The sequence below is a fragment of the Poecilia latipinna genome, unplaced genomic scaffold (genome assembly GCF_001443285.1).
Source record: "Poecilia latipinna isolate Pla-1442-1.1 unplaced genomic scaffold, P_latipinna-1.0 Scaffold162, whole genome shotgun sequence".
NCBI classification, from domain to species: Eukaryota; Metazoa; Chordata; class Actinopteri; order Cyprinodontiformes; family Poeciliidae; genus Poecilia; species Poecilia latipinna.
The window spans coordinates 105,778-129,596 of record NW_015112778.1 but is presented as its reverse complement, the minus strand read 5'-3'; the positions used below and the strand labels follow the sequence as shown (position 1 = coordinate 129,596).

At 39.0% G+C, this 23,819-nt stretch overlaps 1 protein-coding gene across 2 annotated transcripts in view; it reads right to left on the bottom strand.

The window, feature by feature from the left end:
* The window catches only part of foxj3 (forkhead box J3), a 109,999-nt gene that overhangs the window by 44,789 nt on the left and 41,391 nt on the right, over positions 1-23,819 (bottom strand). For both annotated transcript variants that reach the window (XM_015029780.1, XM_015029781.1), the window contains exon 2: positions 19,658-20,158. In XM_015029780.1, coding sequence (XP_014885266.1) covers positions 19,658-19,978 — 321 coding nt within the window. In that variant the 5' untranslated portion in view covers positions 19,979-20,158. The remainder of the gene's footprint in view (positions 1-19,657; positions 20,159-23,819) is intronic.

Below are 23,819 nucleotides of genomic sequence, written 5' to 3'. Positions count from 1 at the left end.
GTCTTCAACATCATGCAAGCAAAACGATCGAATTTCATCAGCCAAGTAATTTTGTTCTGGGTAATTCAAGGATACTGCAACTTACTGAGCTCCAACAATAGGCTGAGCTAACAAAAAAGCCCCATAGTTCCCTCATGGCTTCTAAGAAGTTTATGAATGCTGCACCAAGGATGTTCCCTTTTCAACAGAGGCAACGGGGTTAAAGACCAAAATTTCTACCACAAATGCTCTGAACTCAATTTCGCTAAGGCACTGCATCCAGATTCCTTTTTCAAACACATTTCCTTTTTTTTTTTTTATTTAAGGCCAACCTTGCAATAAAAATAAACCAAGAGAAATTCTAGAGAGGGAAAAAAGCCTTGTGCATTATTTTCCAGTTGCACTCAAGGTTACAACGCTGACTTGAATGCGACATTTGAAATTCGAGCATTCCCCTTTTAAATTGGGAGTCGATCACTGTAGATGTGAAAAGCTGTGGGGAAAATTCCCTTAATGCAACGCTGAATGGCAGGTCACACCACCACAAAAGCCCTGAGGCACTCGCATGAGGCCTATTTGATCAAAGTCACTCAAAAAGCTATCAGTCTTTGTCTCCTTTGCTTTTTTTGCAATATTTTTGTGTCTCCTCCACCCCCATCTCACTCAAATGAAACCACACAGAATAAAAATGCTTTGTGCAAACTCTGGTGTTGCCAAACTTGCTCCGCTATTGCATGCTGCAGCGTGTAGAATTGTAGCATGATTCCATTAAGTGGGTTATTACAGAACATCCCTGACCTCTAACATGATGATTGTCCAGACAACTTTGGAAAGAGGTAGCTCTGAGTGACGCAAACGCAGCACAGCGGCGCAGCAATCAAAGTTTACAAGAAACACCAAGTCAAACATGGAGACAGACTCAAATGAAAACATAAGAACATCACTACAAAAATGTAAAAATGTGGAAGGTTCTTAAAGATACATCAAAACGTCAAACTGCAGATTAAAAATATGGCTTTGAATATCTGAAACAAAATCACAACTACGTATACATCAGACAGTTTTCCTATAATCAGCTCCGATCATTACTCATCAGGTTCCATGAGAAAAAAAGATTACATTTTCTAGAAAATATTGGTAAATATTAGGTATCAGACATAGCAGCAATATTATCAGGAATCAATGGCCTAAATCACAACCATGAATCCACAGTTATATTTTTAAAAAGGATCTGAAAACTAGCAGGTCAGACCTAAAAGAAAACTGAAAAAAGGCTGATCTGTTTAGGATTTAATTATTATATTTGATAAAGGTAATAAATAAATTATGGAGGTTTGCAACTTGATGCTCTGACAACAAGCTGCATTGAGCAATGTTTTAAAGTGTAATAAATAGTAGATTTAGCAGATTTTGCTACATGCTTCATGCAATATATGTCTAATATTTACACAAATGACACTAAGAGTTTAATACATATATTTTTACAAAGCCATTTTTTCAATAGGTTGCAAACTAATTTAGCTTTTTTACATACTTTTCATTAAAAGCTGATTGAAGAATCAAACATCTGTTGAACCTAAAGACAAAAATAAAATTGTTTTTAATTGAAAAATCTAAACTGTTTAAGAGTAGATCTTAATTTACTTGAAAAGGACATGTTGCTTTTGTGGCTCTGAACTACCGTATTTTCCGCACTATAAGGCGCACCGGATTATAAGGCGCACCTTCAATGAATGGCCTATTTTAGGACTTTTTTAGGCGCACCGCATTATAAGGCGCATAGAATAGACGCTTCATACTCTATTATTACACATCCACATTAATAAAGAGATGGTCCCGAGTACTTTATGTAGTAGGCTGGCCCAGTCGTTGTTTCACTCACGGTGTTGGTGTTGCGATATTATGCCCAACTGCTTTCTGGGTAACACTGTCCAACCGACACGCTGCCGCTGCAGTCTCTGTCTCTCTTCCCCTGCCCCTCCCCCCCTTTAACCGTATTATCAAACTTTATTAACAAACCAGTGTTCTGACAACTATCCCAGCATGCACCGCGCACTACTTCTTCTACGGGGGAAAAAGAAGTTGGCGGCTGCTTACCGTAGTGGACCAACTATGTAAGCAGCCTACTGCATGTCTGTGTAAACATGAGGTCTTTCATTTTGATCTGAGTTAATTAGCGTAGCATTTCTGCCGGATTTTCACAAAATATCAGCCACGACAATGGACAGGGGAACCAACAAGTTCATGTCATCTTTTTTGGACGATATCAAGGTGTTTGAGCCACTGGATGCCTCCAACATTGTGCGCGTCACAGCTAAAAGCTAGGAAAACAGCAGATCCTCACACCCTCAGCATAAATATAGCTGTGGACAAGATCACTGATGCCTATTGTTCTTGCAAGGTTGGGTAAGTCAACAATCATGGTTTTGATGGTCCACAATGTACATTAGCATATGTTTACTACTGTAGCTTGTGTTTGTGAGACGGTCACGCACGTGGTAGCTGCACTGTGACCTAAAATGGGCATTAGTCAATGAAACGCGGCCCCTGTGGTAAGGTCCGTTGCTGGACCTGTTGTGGCTCAATATTGGTCCATANANANGNCGCACCGGATTANAAGGCGCACTGTCGGCTTTTGAGGAAATTGAAGGTTTTTAGGTGCGTCTTATAGTGCGGAAAATACGGTAAATTTGTTCAGCAGACTGAAGGTAAAAATGGCTCTCGGTGTTGTAAAGGCTGCCGATCGTGGCATTAGATGAAACCGAGTGGATCCTGTGAGTTTCTGCTAAATTACAATTTGTCTTAATTTGGCTAAATGGGAGATCTGTTCAAGGAAAATAAAATTATGTAATTTTTTCTACAAGTTTCTCAAATCCAGTCTAATTAATATTACTTGAGATGCGCCCATTCATCTCCCAGAGTCAGGAATTGATTGATTTTCACTTGATCACCTGATCAAACGCTGAAGAATATTTGTCTTGCCTAGTTATTAAAATTAAGAAGAACTCAGACTGGACTCAGTCTGTGGACACAAATCAAATGCATTTGTTTATTTTTAGAGTAAAACAAATCACTGCATATAGCTGAGGCTGATGCTTTGCTGCAGTACTCCTTTTCCCTTGGATTCAGCAACGACATTGTCATCTTTCAGCCTGATGAGTGCACTTCATTTTAATAATTTAAAACGAGTAAAAATATTGCTGCATTAAATCTACGCACCTGCTCAGTGAACACATATTGGTAACCTGCTCCCTCAAAGGCTGCACAAAGCTGTAAATCGAGCGAGTGATGCTGGGTCGCCCTCCCTTCCTCCGCGACTGCAGAGGCAGTGCAAGGCCGTGAAAGATTGGAAGCAAAGTGACGTCCTCTGGTTTATCCTCCCTGAAAGCCTTCGCATGCTCTCAGTTCCACATGAGAGATCTGATGAAAGCCGTTTGTCAGTACGCCACTTAATTATCAGCCAGAAGAGGAGCCTCTGATGCCTTCCTCTGACGACGGGCTTACAGCCGCACGCCGACAATGGGCCACGCTAACAATGAACAACCGAGCTGCTCATAATGACGATGGGATGGTGCCAGCTATCCACTTCAGAGTCAAAGAAATGGGGAACCTAACACAAAGAGTGGTTTCCACTTCAAATTCAAAGTTTTTTCCAGCTCATTAAAAGCCTGTGTAATGAAATATTTCAGAGGACTGGAAGTGTTACAGAAGAGCCAGATGATGTTTTGACCTTTTGTTTCTGCCTGTCTGCACAAAGGTGTTCAATATGCGTGGAAACATCAGTGTGAACTTAAAAATAGTCGTATGAACTCCTTTGACCTGCTACTTCTCCTCGTTCTTTTGACTGTAGAGCTTGTTAATATCTAAACATGAGATTACGAGGAGAGGAGAGGCTCGTCTCTTGTTTTCATCCTGCAGCTCAACTCTTACAGAGACTGAAGTCAAGTCAAGTTCCTGGAAATGTTTGGCCTGAAGCCTTTACTTTGGAGGAAACAGTAAGACATTTATTATTGTGTGCATTAATGTGATACGATTCACAGCTGCTCATTTACCAGAGGCATGAGCATTTAGTGACAAAGGGCAATTATTCAACACTAACCTGGGATTTCCAATAGTATTCAGGCAGTAAAAAGTGTTTATTACATTTATGAAACATGTAAAAAAAAAAAAAAAGGTTTGTTTTCTCTGTACAGTATGGTGCTTTTCCAAGAATATTCTCAACCATTTCATTCAACTAAATGCACTAAAAAAAGATCTAATTTAAATAAATTGCTTCAGCTGGTAAGAATTAATTGAATTAAGTTCATCTAAAGAACTTCACAACTTTATCAACTTAATGTATTAATTTGGATACTTATTTCAGTGCTACCAACTTAAGAAATTTATTTAAGTTGTATAAACTACTCTTTTTTTTCAGTATATTACAGTGTCAACTCTCACATACAAGTGATGTAATGTTTTACGAATGCAAGAAAAAAAAAGGAAATTCATGTTTTTTCCACTTATTTTTCTTTTACAAATAATGGACAAGTCTTAGATCAGCTGCCCTTGATAATCGAGTGTAATTTAATTTCTGACATCTGGATTAGATTATTTTACAACAATAAAATATTCTCTAAAATACAGTTTTTGATCCAAGATATATTTAGTTTGTAAAAAGAAAATGGTGAGCAACAGCACTCAGTTAAGCATTTAAACCAGAGTTGTTTCAAAAGCAAATCAAGAGGATGAACTCTGGGGAAAAAGAAGTTCAAATTTCCAATTTTAAGATTGTGTAGGAACCTGTAGTTAATTAATTGGACCAAGAGAGAATGGATTACAATTATTCAATGTTAATTTAAATTACATGATGCAGTAACAAAAGTACATAGTGAGCAGACAGAGGAGGTTAATGGTAGCTAAAGGAAGACATAAATCCTGTGAAGTCGTAGCTTAGCAAATGAATTTATAGAAGAAGGTTTTCAGCAGTTTTATAAACAATGAACTGGGTGTCTATCAATAAGCAGCTTCATAGCATTGTCTCAGGGGAACAGTTGTTTGAAATAATTATAAAATAAATTACAGAAGTGTGGCTAAAAGCACATTTTGTAAGGCGAGGACATTTCATCAATAATTTCTAATCACCTCACTCTTTAGTATTTGTGCAAGAGTTCAATTCAAATTGTAATAAAGCATTCCTTTTATATCAGATCTAAAACAAAATATGCTCCGACAGCCCTAAAACATACATTTTCCCAGGCGCTAGACCTCAAATAATCTACATAATATGCATCAGATTTGATTTCCTTCAGAAAGCGAATCACAGACCCACTCTATAGTCCATTAGCCAAGTTAATGCAGAGCTACCAGACTTGCTGACCCATTAATAATACATCGCAGTGGTCAAAAGAGGCCAGACACCTCTGTGCACCCTTTCATCCCTCTACATGGCCACATTAATGGACTAATTCAGATGCAATTAACTGGTGAGGAGAGGCTGTGGCCTTGCGGCTGGTGGAGCGCGAGCTGAAGGGGCTTAAAGCCAGGACTTGGATTATAATCACTGTGAACAAACACATGAACACACACAGACACAAAACTATTTACATACCATTAGAGGAGCGCCTCAACAGTCTCCTGAAAAACCTCAAGCAGCGTTTCCAACTCAATACCAAGAAGGAACACCAAAACGCGACAAATTTTAAACCACAACACCTTCTGCACCAGCAGCACAATTTAAATTTGAGTCTTTTGTTTTCAAACAATTGTGCAAATATCATAAAAAGACAGAAGGACAAAAAAATACGACCTTCCTAGGGGGTCATAAGGACTGATCAAAGATGTGGAAGAAGCAGTAAAGTTGCTTAAGAAAGGAATATATAATAAGAATGTGGGAATAGCAGCACACAGCCAGGTTTCAAGGTGACTTTTGCACATCTTATTCATGCTGCAGCTGCAAGAGGTTCCAAATGGCATGTCTGAGCCAGAATGTGACTAATGAACCACAAGCCATTATATATGCCGAGACTAAAGTAACTGATGAGGATAATGATTAATAAAGCTTCATCCAGGATTTCTGCAAGTTTCAGTTGGTTTAATTCAGCCCTTTTCAGCCTCTGTTATAGGACAGTTATTTAAATGAATAATTAAGATTTAAAAACAGAAAACTAAAATTAACAGCACAGTTAGATTATTTTTAAACTGGACGGTAGGGCCTTTAGCTGCCTGATCTGCACATGTGGGGTGGTTGAAGTCGACCCACTGACTGTAAGCCATATTCAGCTGTAAGCCATAATGGCTCTGGTTCCATGATCCCGGCTGCTTGGTCTGAAAGCACACATGGTGGTTTTGCGAGATGCGACTGAACAAGCATTACTTATTTCTGGAGTTTGTAGACAAATAAAAATGGGTGATGCGCTCTAAATGTTCACTTGCCCACTCACTACAACAAACCTCGGTTTTCAGGGTGCAGTTAATTCTTGTTGTTTTAACTTGAAATGTTTTTAAAAATATTCTTGGCAGGTGTAATTGACAAGCAAGTTGCAGCAAAAAACTTAATTAGCTAAAAATGTGGTCATTTAGGCCAGTCTCGATAATCTCTTAATGAACTGGTTTCATGTGTTTTTGCTGCCAAATTATTATTAGCTTATTATTATTAGCTTATAGACTGGAGTAATGTGCTCAAACTCTGACTTTTTGTGTTCTGCAACTAAATCCTTTTGACATTTTTGACTTCTCAAAGTGCCACAGAGAATCACTCTCGGTTTATTGTAGTTTTTTTGTCCAGTTTTCATTCCGTTTCAATAAATTAGCAAAGCAAAATTAAACGCTGTGGCCTTTAGACAAACAATATGCAACATGAGTTTTTAGCAAACGAAATGAAAGTCACCATTACCTTTGATTTTCTTTCATCACAACCCATTTCTACTCAACGACGTTGCTGTGAAAACCCATTTTTCGGTTCCCCCCAGATCTGACGGTGACAAATGAGCAATTAGAGGAGCGATATTCATACGTCCCATTCGTGGCTCAGATGACCTGGGATTAGCCCCGTTGATGCCAAATGCGAGATGCGAGAGATGTGCCTGTCAATACAGGCGCCTGGCAAGGCAGCGCGGCCCTTTCTGGCACGTCATCCATCACTGGTTCCGCTTGGCTGCCGCAGCTGTGTCACTGTCCCCGCTCCGACAGACCGCTGACCCCACTAAGGACGCAGCAGCAGGATGATCGGATGACACTCTGGGAAAAGAGACAGCCATCCTGGTTCTCTGACAAGGCAGAGAGCGAAGAGGGGGGAAAAAAAAAAGAAAACCTTTCCCTACACCTCGTCCTCATAGCGACACAGTTCTCAATAAGCAGGTGTGAATATCAGGAGTCATGGAGAAAAATGCTGCTTCTACATTTTTATCTTAAAGGAAAAGAGAGGAGCTGTGATGAGCAGAGGAAAGCCGTTAGCTGCACTGAAGGTGACAGGTGTTAAATAATTGCCAAGGAGAAGAAGGAGGGTGGATGAAAACAAGATCAAATCCACCACTGACCAGTTTTCCACATTAATTACTTGCCATACAGATTTCATCAACATGCCAATCATCTGGTCCAATCTGCTGTTTTTTTTTAATTCTCATCAGATGTAAGTGACCCACAGTGTGGATGTCAGACTGTATGGGTGAGACGCCAGGGCCTGTAAGTGGATTTTCATCACATGTAGAGACGCAGAAAGAAATCAGTCGAGGACCAGAGTATGAAGACCAGAACTCAAAGATCCAATCTTTTTCCAATTAGTGAACGAATCGCCTGACAACACTCTTCGATGTGGAAGTTCTCACTGTGGTAATGCTAGCTATTTTAGGTTGCTTAAAATAAAGTCAGTCAATGTAAAGACAAAACTCAGTTTAAGATTTATTTTAAAAAAAGTAATTTTAGGAGAAACAGACTCCATTTTCAAAGCCTGTTTGTTTTTGTTGGAAGTATGAAAGAAATGGTTTGGGTATCTCCTCCCTCTATTGTGAAAGAAATTGTTCTGATTTTTATATATATTTTTTTCTTCTTTTAAATAAAGAATATAGGAAGGAAGACGTAAAAGAAAGGAGCCAGGGTCCAATAAGTTCATACTTCTGCCTACTTCCTTTTTAAATAAATAGCTATCTAAACATTTATTATTGCATTTGTGCTGTGAATGTGAATATGTTTGACATAAATAAACTAAACTAAGGAAAAGAACAGCTTTCTTGCAAGAAGCAAGACATCAGACAAAAACTGTCCTTCTTTGTGAATCAGCCTCTTTATGTGCATGAAAACCTCTGAGGACACATCACTGTATTTAATGAGGTACTGATTGGGTGATCACTTGAACTCAACAGTAATGTGAGCTTTCCAAGACGCCTGGAGACCTTGATTGAAAAATCAGGGTTATCCTTCCTCAGTTGAAACATCAGAATTTTGTTTTAAAAACATGAACTTGTTTTATTTGCCTTTTTTTGTTGTATTGGCCGTCAATTCTCAGAAAATAAATGCTCAAAGTCAAAATCCTTTTATCTGGAATTTGAGAGAGTGTCAGTAATTTCCAGAAAATTAAAATACATAATTTTACCATTAAAAAAAAGCTAATTTAAAAATGTTGAAATGCTGTTCTCTCAGGCAGAATCTGCATCAGCAGGTCAAAGCTTTAAAAAAACAAGAGCAGTCTTAGGCTGTTCTTGACTTGACAGCCTCTTCTAATTAGTCCTGCAGCCCATATCCCTTTCATTTCCAAAAGGTAAACGCTACGTGCAAGCTACGGTGATGACAGATCAATTAGCTGCAGGCTTCAGAAGAGGTAACGGCTCCTCAGGGAGAGCGGGCTTGAATAATTAAGAATATTATTAATTATATTTAAAGACAAAAGGGTTACAAATAAGAAAACGTCTGGAAAGAATTGCAACAAAAGACTGTGCCTTGCATGCAGAGACCACCACAGCGGCAGCGTCCCCTGCTCCGACTCAGCCTGGATTAATCTAACAGGGCAGAATCAGTGTTAAAGGGAGATTGCAAGGACTGCACTCTATTTATAGAAAGCACAAATCATTGCCGTACCTCCTTCCTTCCTTCCTTTTTGTCCTCCTCGTCAGGACAAAAAATAAATAAAATAAAATAAATCTGTGTGCATACAAGATGCAAAAGGAACCATCTGTGATCCCAATGTAAACAAAGGTCAGGCGATATTAACAACAGAAATCATTAGGTTGCCAAGCTATTTTCAATCTGCCACTGTGGATGTATTTCAGGAACGGAGGACTTTATTTTACTCAATCAATAATGGCCTACATTTAGAGTGAACTAGCTTATAACCCAACATACAAAGTCAAACATATTCATAGCACTTTCAGGATTTATTTTGAATAATCCCGTTTTATTTTGCAGAAGCAGTGGAGTAATGCCATTGAGTTCGAAGTTAATTCAAAGGACAAAGAGCTAAACTTGCAGCCAGATGCAACTAAATATAAAATATGCTCATTATAAAGAAAACAGGTGCAGAAAAAGAGCCAAATATTACAGTTTAAATATTTCTAGCCAAACACCAAACATTTAGAAAACAGTGCTTCATTCTGAATGCTTAAAACCCAAGTAATCACTAATACATTTTATACTTTGTTTCTATAAAACGGTACTGAAAATGTGATGCCCCAATATGTACAGCAACTAAAATGTAACTGAAACGCACGTTTTAAATATGCATCAACATAATAAAGATGTCACATAAAAACAGGCAAAAAAAAACAAAAAAAAACAAAAAAGGTTTTCAGCTCACAAAAAAGTACTACTTCACCGAATCATCAGATTATCTAGCATGCCTACATATGATGTAATTAAGCAACTTCAGATAAAGTCTCACCAAGTAAAAAAAAACACCTCTGAACCTTTGAACAAGAGCACGGTCAGAGATCAACAGGCGATCGTGTCCTAACGTTACATGAACCGTCGATGCCTTCTAGAAATTACTAACGGGGCGTGGCAGGTGGGGAAGCAGCAGCACAGCTAGCGTGTCTGTATCGACTACAGCATATCTCATTATCACGGGGGAGGAAGTTCTCTGAATCAATTGATGACCGTGATCAGCAGCCTTTTACGACTGGCTGTTGCATCACATCCAAGTGAGCAGCGAGAACAGATGGGAGGGAGCTGCTAACAGCTAATGACTGCTTAAAACGATAACACAAGTCACATATGTGTGTGTGAGTGTGTGTATGTGTGTGTATATGTATGTATATATAGCGGCTGAACAGTGAAACCAAAGCAGTGCTTGTCAAAGTGACGGCTAGAGTTTCAACTAGAACTGCAGCCAACATCTCTATACAGGCCTGCAGGCCACCAGAGGAAGCAATAGAAGCCTCAGGCCTTTTATGTACTGCACTGCAGTCAGCACTTCACTCGGTGCAGTGTGGGGACAGCAGCTCCTGCCAAAATCTATCCATGCCAAGGCCTGCCAGCTTGCTCTCCCCACCCACTCTAAGGGCCAGAGCGTGAGCGGTTGGGTGCCGGTAGGCGGGTGCAAGGTGAGGCTGGTGGGCGGGTGGCCAGGCTGGAGCTTCCTGACACGGGAACCCGCCTCACAGCGGGATCAAGCGAGCTGCCGAGTGAATCACTACCTCTCCCACAAACTGAAAATAAATAAATAAATAAAAAAAAGTCTGTGCCGGGCCAACAAGCAGACGCTTTTTCAGGCTGAGACAACAACTAAAAATACGGCTTTGAGAGCCTGAAACGCAGACTGAAATTTTCAGCCAAGGTGAATGTGCAGGTGCATGTCCATAAATTAGAAGCTAATTAACTTTAGCAATGCAATTCAAGAAGTGAAGCTTTATTACTTAGAGAGGGATGTAGCTTAAGGGTGTTTTCCTCTGGATTTTACAGTTCCTGAAAACCTTAAATTCAGTACCTCATAAAACTATATTACTACGCAAGACTAAATAAAGTATTTTTTATGCAGGAATGTTTTGTCACAGGAAAGACTGCAGACTTGGTGAGGCTGCAACACTTCAAACACCGAGAAAAAACCAACTTTATTCACAGACCAACAAGTTTCAGCTGCTGGGTCAACAAGCTGAAATGTGTTGGTCTGTTAATAAAGTCGGTTTGGTGAGTCTTCACCTCAACAGATCCGTTTCTCTCCATTCACCTTCAGAGTCGTTGAAGTTGTGCCAGAAACGTTTGGAAGACTGCTGACTCCAGCAGAAAATCACCGACACCCTCCGCAGCGAAGGCACGCCACAGACAGACTGCTGAAGAAGGTGACTGTGTTCAAGTATGAGAAGATGAGTGGAAGGAAAATCTGTGGTAGAAAAGCTGAACAAGCAGCAGACATACGCTGCACAAACACAACATCTTACCAAGTATTTTTGGTCTAGTTTCAAGTGCAAATATCTTTGTACACTCGAAATAAGATAAAACTAACTTACAAGAAAATTTTTAGCAAGAAATGGGAGCTTGTTTTAAGTAAATAGTTTCTTAATATTGATGAAAAAGTTTTAGTTCCATTGGCAGATTATTTCACTAAATATATCTTTCAAGTTAATTTATCTGCCAGTGAAACTAGGACTTTCTCATCCAGACTAAAGAATTATTTGCTTAAAATAAGCCTCTATTTCTTGCTAAAGAAATTTGCTTGTAAGTTAGTCTCATTTCAAATGATCTAAAATATTTGCACTAGAAACTGGACCAAAAATACTTGGTAAGATTTTGTGTTTTTCCAGGGTAATTGCAGGTTTGTCAGCATTTTTTAAGCAAAGCTGATTTAAGAGCTTAGAGTAGATTGATAAGACATAGACTGTGGCTGCGGCCGTCACGTTCCTTAAGCCATGACAGAAACAGCTGAACCCAGACTAGAGATGCACCGATCCAATAATATCTCTCAGCCCTGATACTGGAGAAAAAATAAAAGATAAAAAAAAATCAAGATTGGCTTTCTGTGACAATGTGGCCAATCCATAAGAGCAGATCTATTCAACTTAATTCTATGCTTTGAGCACCATTATGCTTTTTTATTTTATTTTACATTATACTTATAATTCCTAATTATACTTTCTCAGCCATTTCTTTGAAATGTTTGTTTTTGCATGTTTGACCAAATTAGTAAACCTATTGTTTTTGTCAGTTTCTTTACTATTTAATTTATATTGGCTGTTTTACTCCTAACTGCACCGTTTGACCAGCTTGTGAATCTGTTAGTGCATTTAAATGTGCTGTACAGGTGCAGACTTGTATCAATTTGTAATTCAGTACATTTATGTCCGTTTAAAAAAAATAGATAAACATTTTAAGTCGATTTGGTGCCGTTTTTCTTTAATGGATCATTATCCGCCAATACTAAATCACAGATATCTGTATCGAAAGTGAGAAAAGTAGATCTGTGGGTCTCTCACCTTGATTACACCCTGAACTAAGACGATGCCAACTACTCCAAAGTCTTTGATTTAGTTTAAAGTTTGTTTAGTATTCAATTTAAAATTCAAGGTGGAAAAGTCTGGAAGAAATTTGAAATTAACCTTCCTTAAAGCTCCACTGATAATTTAGGGGACGGGTTGTTTCAGATGCTGGGTTACTACGTTTCATTAAATCCAGAGTCAAGGCGGGCATCTACCAGGAAATTTCAGAGCCCTTCATGCTTCCCGCTGCTAACAAGCTTTATGGAGACGCCAATTTCACTTTCCAGCAGCACATGGCAGCGGCTTACACTGCGAAAAAGTCAAATACCTGGTTTAAAATGCATGATTTAGTCTGGCCAGCAACTTGACCCGACCTAAACCCATTGGAGAATTTATGGAGCCGAGTCAAGAGAAGGACGAGAGACACCAGAGCCAAAGACGCAGACGAGCTTCAGGACGCTATTAGAGCAACCTGAACCGAACACCTCAGCTGCAGGCTGAAAGAACCTGCAGACAGAACCACAGCAGAGTACTGACGACACACGAGCAGGTCACCATTACTTAGGAAGATTAGCTTTTTTATTATTGGTTTAATCTCACTGGAAAACTGAATGCAGGGTTTTTATTAGCTACGACAATCGAAAAAAAAAAAAACAATTTAAATGCATCACTGAGTACTGGATTTAACTACACAGCAAAAACAAAATAAAGTATTTTTTTCTAGTTTTTGTGCAAATAAGAAATGAGCCAAAACAAACTTACAGATAACTTTTCAGCAAGATTATGTCGGAGCTTGTTTTAAGCCAATAATTTTTATATATTTGTCAAAGAATACTAGTTCCTAGTTTTCGATATTTTTCACTTGTATGAAAAAAGTATTTTTTGCAAGTGAAATAATCTGCCGGTGAATCTTAGTGAATTATAGACTTAAAACAAGCCAGTATCTTTCTACAAGATACGTCTAAGTTTGTTTTTTTATGTTTTATTTGTACAACAAACTAAGCAAAGAATACTTGGTAAGACTTTTGTTTTGCAGTGTAATGTGTGGTTTTGTTTATTTGACTACAACAGAGCACATAAATCAAAATTCCCATGATTTACGGTCCTGTAAATGTGCCAAAATTAGCACAATAGCAAAATGTCATCTTTTTTTCCCAAAGATAAATTACACAGAGAAAAAAAACTGATTAAACATACTAAAAATACCTCACTAAACATTTCACAAGAAATTACAACTTTTATTTTATGCAGCATGCAGTTCAGAAAGATTTTTGTTTCTGAATTCATTCAGTGATTTTCCAACATAGAGAAACATTTTCAGGAAAACACGGATAATTTTTGGATTGTGGAAGCTAGGAAGTAAAACATTTCCCCAAAATGTGTCTACTTGTCCTTTGAAAAAAAAAATCCACACAAGTAAGTCCTTAAAATGTAAATGCACGCTTTACAGCGTAATGATGATCCTGGCTAACGGAGCAGACAGACGTATCAGAGTCAGCATGAGCACTGAAGTAATTTTACACTTTTAGATTTTAGGCTGCAAACCTGAGCTTGAGGTGGGAAATGGAGGCAGAAGGTACAAATGCTCATACCTTCCCAATCTTATTCAAATAAGCAAATGCAGCAAGGATTTTCTGAGCCCTGGCAAGCCACCAGTCAGAAGCTGGAACATTATCTCCAGAGTAAATAATGTCCTGGAGGACCAGTAGCTACCCAAAAATCACTTTTTAGAAAAATAGAGCGCTGCCCCAGGCTGCTATTATTAAGCCTCAGATCCAATAGGAAGTTGAACCTTTGATCTGTTTAGGGTACTGCGTATTTGCATTTTATAATGAGATCAAAGTGAAGTCCAGGACCAATGCAGAAGACAGCTCTGCGCCCCGTATCTGCACGCCCAACTACTTGCAGACTTCCCAGTTATCAAGATCATGCAAGCGCTGAAGACCTTCAGTGGAAAAAGCAGAGCGGGATTCAGAGTTTGTTGAGCAATCAACGGCAACCTAGTTTCTCATCCAACTAATTTTCTTCTCCTGTACACAGGTGCAAAAGAGAGAGAAAAAAAATATATAATAAAGTCATGCCAGCAGCAAAAATCTCCTCAGCGGTTCAAGTTCAACAGCAAACATTTCAAGCATTTTCAGACTGGTTGAGAATTGCTTTAGATTTGATTTGGCATTCTTCACCTGGAAGAAATGCAGAGGGGAATTTACACTTTCTACCTGAAGAGAGCCCACGAGGAGCCGAGGGAAGGTTTCAGATGAGTGCGGAGGTCAACATTTCAGAGAGGGTTTTTTTTTTTTATCTCGTTTCTGCACTGGTAGGAAATTCACCAGAAAAGAAATCACATATACTGTCACTTTTTTCTCTTTTTTTCTTTTATTTTAGCATTTCACATTTTTAGACAGTAAAAAAGAAACAGAGGTGGAGATTGGAGCAGGATGTTTTTTTTTTTTTTTAGAAATATAAAATCACTGAATTTCTTGTTTTAGATTCAGAATATAAATTCATGTGGCTTCTTGTTAATGTGGCTCTCAAATTCAGTACATTAAGCTATTTTTAACCAAAAAAAAGGGTTCAAAATATGGATTTGTGAACAATTATTAAAAAAAATCACGCAATTAAGCTTCAGTGACCATAAAAAACACTGAAATCATCTGAATAAAATTCGGGTTTTTTTTGTTTTTGTTTTTTTTTGCCATATTACCCTCCATAAAGCATGCTGCTGCAGTCAGAGTATCGGTGGATCCCCCCTCACTTGCAGAGCCTTTATGCAACATTTGCCCCATTACCAGGTGTAGCTCAAGTGCTGATTAACCATTTCTGACACGCATGGTTGCATTCACAATGACAAAGACCAGATTTGAAACTTCTGACAACTCATTTGGAAACTTTAGGCAGCACTTATTCCGTTTACTCAATTCATAGCGAGACTTTTTTTTTTCATATATTTTACTCAATTGGAAATGCATCAAACGAGAAATTCCAGAATGCAAACTCAAGTACATCATTTCTTCATTTTTTTTTCTTAAGACATACTGATATGAAGGGATACATAGTTTTCTGACCCTGTGCTGGAGACTGCTCCTGAGATTAAAAGTTAATTTCTGGGTCAGCTTCCATTGCATGTAATGGCTTTGAAGTTGAAAAGACAGCGCTACAAATATTTATTGTGACAAAACGCTCCTTCCATATTGCACTACAGGAAATGGCTGTAAGCAGATGCTCCTTTTGGTAACATGCATTTAGAAATCCTTGCATGTGAAGTACTAAAGCAATCTGGCAGATTTTCAGAAACGGTGTGCCTCACATGAAGGAAGCTGCAGCGTATGAGCTGAATCACGCACGAGGCTGCTCAGACAAACTTGCAAAACATCAGTCAAAGGCGCCTCCGAGAGCTGCAGAGGGTGTGAGGAAAATCAGCCACTAATTGCTTGCTCATACATGCCGGGCGCATATTCCTCGCTTCTTGAAGAAAAAAAAAACAAAAACAAAAAAACAAAACACTGTTCACATTTTTGACCTTGATGAATTATATGTTTTTATTGACGGCACTTATTGATATTTCTTAAAAGCGGAGGCTAATGGAGTTGTGTTGAGAAGATTAAATGGGTTGCTGATGTCCAGATTAGCCAGGTCTCATCTCACAGGCACAGCTTGCATTATCATACAGAACTGACGCATGTCTGTGTGTGTGCGTGTGCCGAGTCTCAAATTGCTGCGAATGGCATCTCCAGGGGAACAGAAGAGCGATGACTATATCCGACCTACATTCACCCCATCCTGGCATGCTCGCTTTCAACTAATTACACACACTAACATGCATACTCAGTCAGGCTATCGGTGGAGTAATATCAGGGAAAAGCTGCAAGGAGAATGCTAATACAGTATGCATGCTGCAGAATAACACATCATTTTGGTGCTGTGAAAGTTATGATTGTCATAAACCTTTTACAGCTGTGCAAAAGTAATTTCCAGATGATGTGAAGAGGAACGTATCTTGGTGCTTAAAAGGAGTAAAAACAAAACTTAAGGCTATTGGAGTCCATTCAAAGGCCTCGAGGATAAAACGTCTAATAATAGATTCCATTCAAACATCTTGTGTGTTGAGAGTAATTCATATTTTAAACACATGGTTTTACACGTTTGATTTCTCAGAATAACTGACAGGGAAAATACGCCATTAACAAGAATTACGAAAAAAAGGAAAAAAAAGAAAAGAAAAAAGGGTGACGCAGGCTAGAGCCTATGAGCGCATCTCCTTACCGCTCTTTCAGTTTCCTGAGCTGTACAGCATCCTGGTTAGAGTGATGTGGTTTTTCACACTTTTAATGTGCGGGCCATTTCTACATTTGCAACCCACTTGTAGGCTAGAATCTGACGATCTGTGCAAGCCATAACTAAACTTGAAAGCACTGCAGGAGCGTCAAACTGCACCACCACTGACTAATTTTGTGACTTACACTTTTACAAAAAAAAAAAAAAAAAACCTTATTCCAGTTACGTCAGCTCTTTTTTTTTTTTTTTAATTTATACACCCAACTATGCAAAGGATATCAACATATGTTGGTAGGAATGCAATGGTAGAGACCCCAAATGTCAACCAGTCAAGAGTGTATGTCGATCGCAGTCAATTGCATTTTAAATGCAAAAAAAAATAAAATAAATAACCTTAAACATATTAAACATGACAAAGCAGCTGCTAAAGTTGTGATACTCAAGATATGTTTGTAAAAATCCTTCCCACAGTGTGAAAATCTTCAGCTTAAACAGGACACCAAACGGCGCAAAACCACAAATAATCATGTGGCCCAAGATTTTAGCTCAGGTTCAATCAGCGACAGCAATGAAGAAGATGGAAATGGCTGACCGTCTCCTCCTCTCAGTCTACTGTACTGACTGGTTATGGTTTTCTAAGAATACACATTATCTTGATTTCCTCCACTGTTACCATGTTTGCTGTTGTCTGAAACTTTCCTGTGAAATCAGTAGCTAGCGCAGAACTAAATGTAGTGGCTATGTTGCCTAGCAACCAGGAAATTTAGTCACTCCTTTTGTTGCAGAAGGTTGCAAAGAATGATGTGCAACGATAACGCCTTTAATGGCCAGGTTTTGGTTTTCTTTGAGATCTTATCTGCTGATTGGGATTTTCTCCTGTGCATCCTTACTTCTGTATGAAGTTTGAATTTATGAGCTGATGCTAATGATAAGTTACGTGCCTATTATATTATATTGATTAATAATAAACAAGTGATCTACCAGTAGACTAATTCTGAAACTAGTAGACTCTAAAATAAATAACTGTATTCAGGAATAGCTTTGTGGCCAAGAGTGTGTTATAAGTGTCAACAGCCATCAGATTGCTCAACTCCATTACTAAGGCTGTCTGAAAATGCTTAGTTACAGTTCTGGAACAAATGAAGAGTCCACTGCACTGAACCCTATTGAAAACCTGCATATTTAGCAAAGTAAATATACATATTCTTTTCTTACCTCCACCAGTAACACTTTTAAATATCTATACACATTTATAATCGCCCTTGTATAGTTTTTCAGCATTTTTTTTTTTAACGTATACTCCGGTAGCCAAGCAACGATATTTTTGTGGCCAAATTCACTGTTGTGTATTTGTGCAATGACAAGTAAGTCTAAGCTTTATATTTTATCCTCTGAGTGATAACCTGAATACTTTGAAGACCACACTATTGTCCAGACTATCGAGGCTGCAATCTTGATAAAAAGTGCATTTATTTGTAAAGTTTGATCAACAAGGGTCATACGCGCTTGCACCTGGATTTGTCCAACAACAACAGTTGAATATAACACTGCAACCCTAAAGCCAAGGTCTACAGAAAACCATTTAGTACTGAATGTAACAAGCCACTGCACACGAAGGTGGGTGGCACACAAAGCACAGAGCTGAAATCAGCGTTGGGTGAAAATGGCTGCAACTCAAATCAAGACTGCACGTATGCCGCCGGGTTACTGACAACTAAATAAGTAATGATGAAGGCAAAAGAGGAAACAACGGCTGCAAAATGAAACAATTAATTTCCTTACAACGTGCATTTTCACAAAAGCTAAAATCAATCCATCTATAACAACACATGCTTTCTCATCTCTGCCTCACCTACATTCATTCACATGCACAAGCACACACACACACAGGTCCACGCGCCAGATCTTGTCGCCCAAGGAAATGGGTTTCATACATCTTGTCTGACTGCAATAAAGCAGTGCCTAAGATTCTATTTCCAATAAACGTCGACTGATTGGAAAACTCATTCTAATATCAATTTCCATCTGGGGCCTTTAAAAGGCAATCAGCATAGCTTCATCTCGGTATATCATGGGCTCCTTGAGATGATGACACAGCACTGGCTTTCTCCTTCTGCATAATGGCCTTCTCCTATCAAAGCATCTGCAATGAATAATACCACCCATGAATGGGCTATTTAGTCTGTGTTCGCACAGATAGGGGCCACTTGTCTGAATATTAATCCAGGGTTTTACACTTCATATGGTTCTCTCAGGGCTGCAGTGTTTTTCATTCAGAGGAGTGAGGCACTTAGTGTGATTTGGCACACTCAGTTTTTTCCTTTTTTTTCTCTAAGCTTCCTAGGATGTGACAATGGTGATTACCAGAGGAACTACACTTTGTTTAAGATGCTCCCGCACCCAAAAAACAATGATTTGAGTCGGACAACATCGGTTTCAGCAAAATGCAGGTCCCAGAAATAACTTCCACAGGTTAAGAAAAACAAAATATCTCCTAACACAAACAAAAAGGTCGATATTTCATCTCTAAACAGCAGTAAAAACAGGAAGTTGTAGACCATTATTGTCAACAAATCAAAGGAAATGACAGCAAATAGCACCAGACGGCAACAAATATCAAGATCATTCATTTATGCCTTTACCCTTCAGTGTCCTCTCGAAACAAGAGCAACATTTTGTTGCATAAAAACTTCTGTGACCGTTTGCTTGTTGATCCAGACCAAGCAAAAGTATTCAGACCTCCATGATGTCATGATAAAATCAATTTGTAGAGCATTCTGGGCAGGAGGAAACTGCGGCATTGTTTTAATTTTTTTCATGAGTTAAAAAAAAAAAAAGAAAAGAAGATGAAATGAAGTAAGATGTGCATTTGTGGCCTCTGGGATTGAACACATTGTAGAAACTCCATGCAAGTCTATTAGAGGACCAGCTCTGGACATGTGGATACGGAAAGTTTTCTCCATCTTGCTTCACAAAACAGATCAAGCTCCATCGATATTTCATGCACGCTTCTTGTTCCTTACCTTCCAGCCGCTGCCTGCCTCCCTGTAGTAGGGGAAGTTATCACAGATCCACTGGTAGATCTCGCTCAGCGTCATCTTCTTCTTTGGCGAGCTGTTGATGGCGAACGTGATGAGGCTGGCGTAGCTGTACGGAGGCTTGCCGTCCTTGTGCTGCTGCACCTCCTCCTGATCCAGCGTGGTGGTGTGATCCAGTAAGGTGCTCTTCTTGCCCATCCCGGGCCCGTGGGCATTCTGGGCGTCTGTCTTGCGGATGGCCGCCTGCATGGTCAGCTGAGGGAGCCAGTCCATGGAGGTCAGGCTGCTCTCCAGCTCCGACGTCATGGTGACGGCAGGCCGGGCAGGAGGGAACGGGGGTAAAATTTAAAAAAAAAAGAAAAGAAAAAAAAAAAGCCGGAGGAAGTGGTTAACGTTGGTGAAAACAGTCCAAGTATTGGAACTGACAAGGAAGAGAGATGAAATGAGGATAGCTCAGGACGTCAGCATTGCGTCTTCTGTGCGTCCCTGGAGAAACAAAGAGGAGAGAGAGAGACGTGCTTTTATTAGCCAAAGGTTTATTTCATGGAGTACATTACAGCAGAGAGAAATAAACCGTTCATCTGCCACACAGCAGCAGACGAAAAACACAAGAAAAGCTCCTTGGCAGTTTCCACAACATCACCCAACCGCCTTTATGAAGTATCCTCATATTCTGCACACTAGAGATCACAAGCCCACCACTTTCTCCACCACTTGCTGCTCTCAAAGCTGACTCATAGCTGGGACTCCATCTGCACAGAGAGAGTAAATGCCAAGCAATTGTTTTCACAACTGCCAGCCAAATGGGGGAACGGCTCAGGAGGAATTCCGACTCTCTCGAGGGTAGTAAACCCCTTCTACATTTTTATCCCTGCTGCTCGCCTAACCGCCCGCCTCCTCCAAACGGAGCTTCTGTCGTAAACAAGCCAACTAGAGTCATCTTGCAAACTGTCCTCCACTATGCGTGTGTGTGTGTGTGCATGTGTGTGTGTGCGTGCTGCGCAGAAACCAGCCAGCAACAACCTGTCTCGCTGTCTCTCTCGGCACACCGCCATGCCGCTCTTTAAATAGATGATCCGTGTAGAAAGGCCAAAAGTTATGAACACAGGAATGTAGGGGTAAAAAAAAAAAAAAGAAAAAGAAAGAGAGAAACTGGGCGGGATGACACTGCAGTCTGTTGGAGAGGGGCCTGGCGGGAACATTCGGGAGGGTGAGGAATCCCCACTTTGTTGTGGGATTTTCTTTTTTTTTTTTTGCTTCTCTTGACTAAATATGCTCACAAGTGTGTGTTTGTTGGTGTGCGGCAGCTTCAGCATATTCAAGTCTGAGTGTGTGCCGTTTGGCTCTGAACAACAGGAGTCTTGAGGCCACCTCATTGGTTAAATCATGCATCTTTCAGTGACATGCAGGCCTAACAAGCTATCCCAAGATTTCATGACTTCACTTGGACTTCAAAATATATCACGATTGCAATCAGTGTGTGCAACATTCACGTCGCAAATCAGTGTATGATTAGTTTAATAATCGACTACTCAGATTTTTATTTTTTAAAGTCTCATTCTGCAGATTTGTATATTAGAAATACATTAAAATATGCAAATAAACAAGAAGAACATCTTATTGCCAAAAATGCATAAACAGCATTCCTTTAGTGAATGCTTGAGGATAGGTCTGCAGTTTAAGGAAAAAAGCTCAGGCCTTTCTGCTTGACTGAACATCAATATAAGGTATGGCTGATCGGTTGATTATTTGGATTAACTGATTAATAATTGAATAACAAAAGGCGCTTAATAGGATTTTTTTTTTTTTTACAGAATCAGAACCAGGTGAAGCCAAAACTATTCTGCTTGAGTTCAGGGTAGAATATATTTACAGATCTAAGTTTTTTTCATTTTAAGGCCAAAATGTGGATATTTTCTGTACATTTTAACTTAATTACTGCTCTGAGTCTGCTGTTCTTTCAGCAAATGGCTTTTTTGGGTCTGTAGACTCCAGTTTACGATTAATCAATTACTACATTAGCTGGCGATTATTTCAATAATCGATTAATCCCGATTCATCCTTTAATCCCAGTTAATCCCTTCAGTCCTAAAGGAGTGTTTGGAGAGCAGTAACTGTCGGTGAATATATTCCAAGTGTTTTGAACCTGCATGTTTCATGCTAAGGTAATATTGAGCAAGTTGGACAGAGTCTCAGGGCAGCAGATGTTCACACTGAACACTAATGACGTCGCCCAAAATGCTAAAGGTCACAGAGAGCAGGAAGCTCAGATAGGGACAGGAAATAGGCATATATGGCATCTGCTTTAGTCATCATATTATTTACCAATGTTATTGTCAGTGCAGGATATTTTAATATCGCGCAGGTTTAACAAGAGTAAACCTGCTGGTTAATTGTTAACATCTTGTTAATAGCATAACCGAAGGCGCTATTCAGATCAGATGGTGAAAATTCATGTATTTTTTTTCCCCCATATTGCAGGGTTAAAAAAATTTCTTTGTATTGTCAATTTTTTCCAATATGCTGCAGCTCCACTTTTGACTTTAATCATACCTTTAGAAATCCCGGAAAGGAAGTCATGCTGTTTCAAATAAAGCCGAAACTGATAAAATAAAATTCCATAAAATAAAAATTAGCCATCAAAAATGCCGGGTTCTCTGTGTGAACCAAGGAGCGGCTGAATATTTCTAAGCTCATCCCGAAGTCGCTGCAGTGTTGTGTTATGTTAGCCTGGTAACAGCTCCGGGGATGACATCACGTGCAGCGCTGGCAGGTAACGCAGGCGGAGCTATGCTTGATGACAACGGGAACAAAGACTTTCAGCTAACAGTTTATTATTCAGGGATTAGAGGGATCATTCTTAGCAACTTGTCCAGGTTTGTAGCGGCTGTTTTTAGCAAGCATGACAATCCCCTCCACCTTTACTCCTGCCGCTCTGTCTGAGGGCTCAGCCTGCAGATATAAAGTGAAAGGTGAGTAGAGGAGCTCCGAGATGTTTAATTTGTTTCCCTGCATATTCTCAAATCCCCATTTCCACATGTCCTGACATTTAAACTTCTTCCTTGATAACTGTTGCCCTTCTTCCCTCCATCTTCTCTTTTAATTTTGTAAAATGACTTGAAATATTTTTTAGATCTCTAGAAAACTTTAACCAGAGCCACATCATGTAAACAACTTGCTTGTTGGCATGGTGACATAGCACAGCAGATATAAAAACTACAGAAATACTACACAATTGAAGCAGCAAAGGGTATTAAAAAATGCATTTACTGCCAAAGGAATGAATAAATTCTGGTTTTGAATGTATTCAATCAAATCTACTTCTTTTCCAAGACCTTCTGTATTATCTGTGGTTCAGCTTCGCAGGGTTTCCACATATTTATCATTTCAAACTTTTATTTACCGACTCAAATATCTAGACTTTATTCTGCTTTTCCATAACATTTTGGATATTATGGATATTTCTGAGAATCATTTCTGAAGGCTCATTTTGTGAACTCTGACCTTTTTATTTTATCTGTAAAATTTCCAAATTATGGCAGTGCTTTGTTAGCAGTTTGGTATTTTAATAACACTTAGCCTAAGGAGCACAGGTCCAGTTCAAACTGAATTTGGTTTGAAGTTTAAAAAATAAAATGTTTCTTTGATTTTTTTCAATTAGTATGCATTTGGACAGTAGGTCAAATAAAATAAAGTGTTAACAATCTGGGTTTGATTTGACAATTCAAAGCTGAATAATATGTAAATACAAGTCAATTTAAAAATAAGGGAGGGGGAAAAACAGCAGAACATTTTTTATCTGTAGTTTTGTATTTTTCCATGTCTTCCCAGAAATGAAAAATAGTCGAAGGAAATGCCAGACCTTTCCAGACTGTGTAGGAGCCCTAATGCTAGCATTACAGGAATGAAATGAAATTATCTGTAATGTCATTAAAGTCAACATGTTACCTCATGATTTCCTTTGAATAAGCTCCATCTAAGTCAAAATGCAGCTGATGGTCAGAATCACATTTGGTAGAAATGCAGTCAGAATTCAAGCAGCAGGGTGCAAAATGCCCACAAAAACCAAATGTATCTTTTCAAAAATAATAATTTAACTACGATAGTACATTTTTATCACACATCCAAAATGTGGCTGAAGTATATT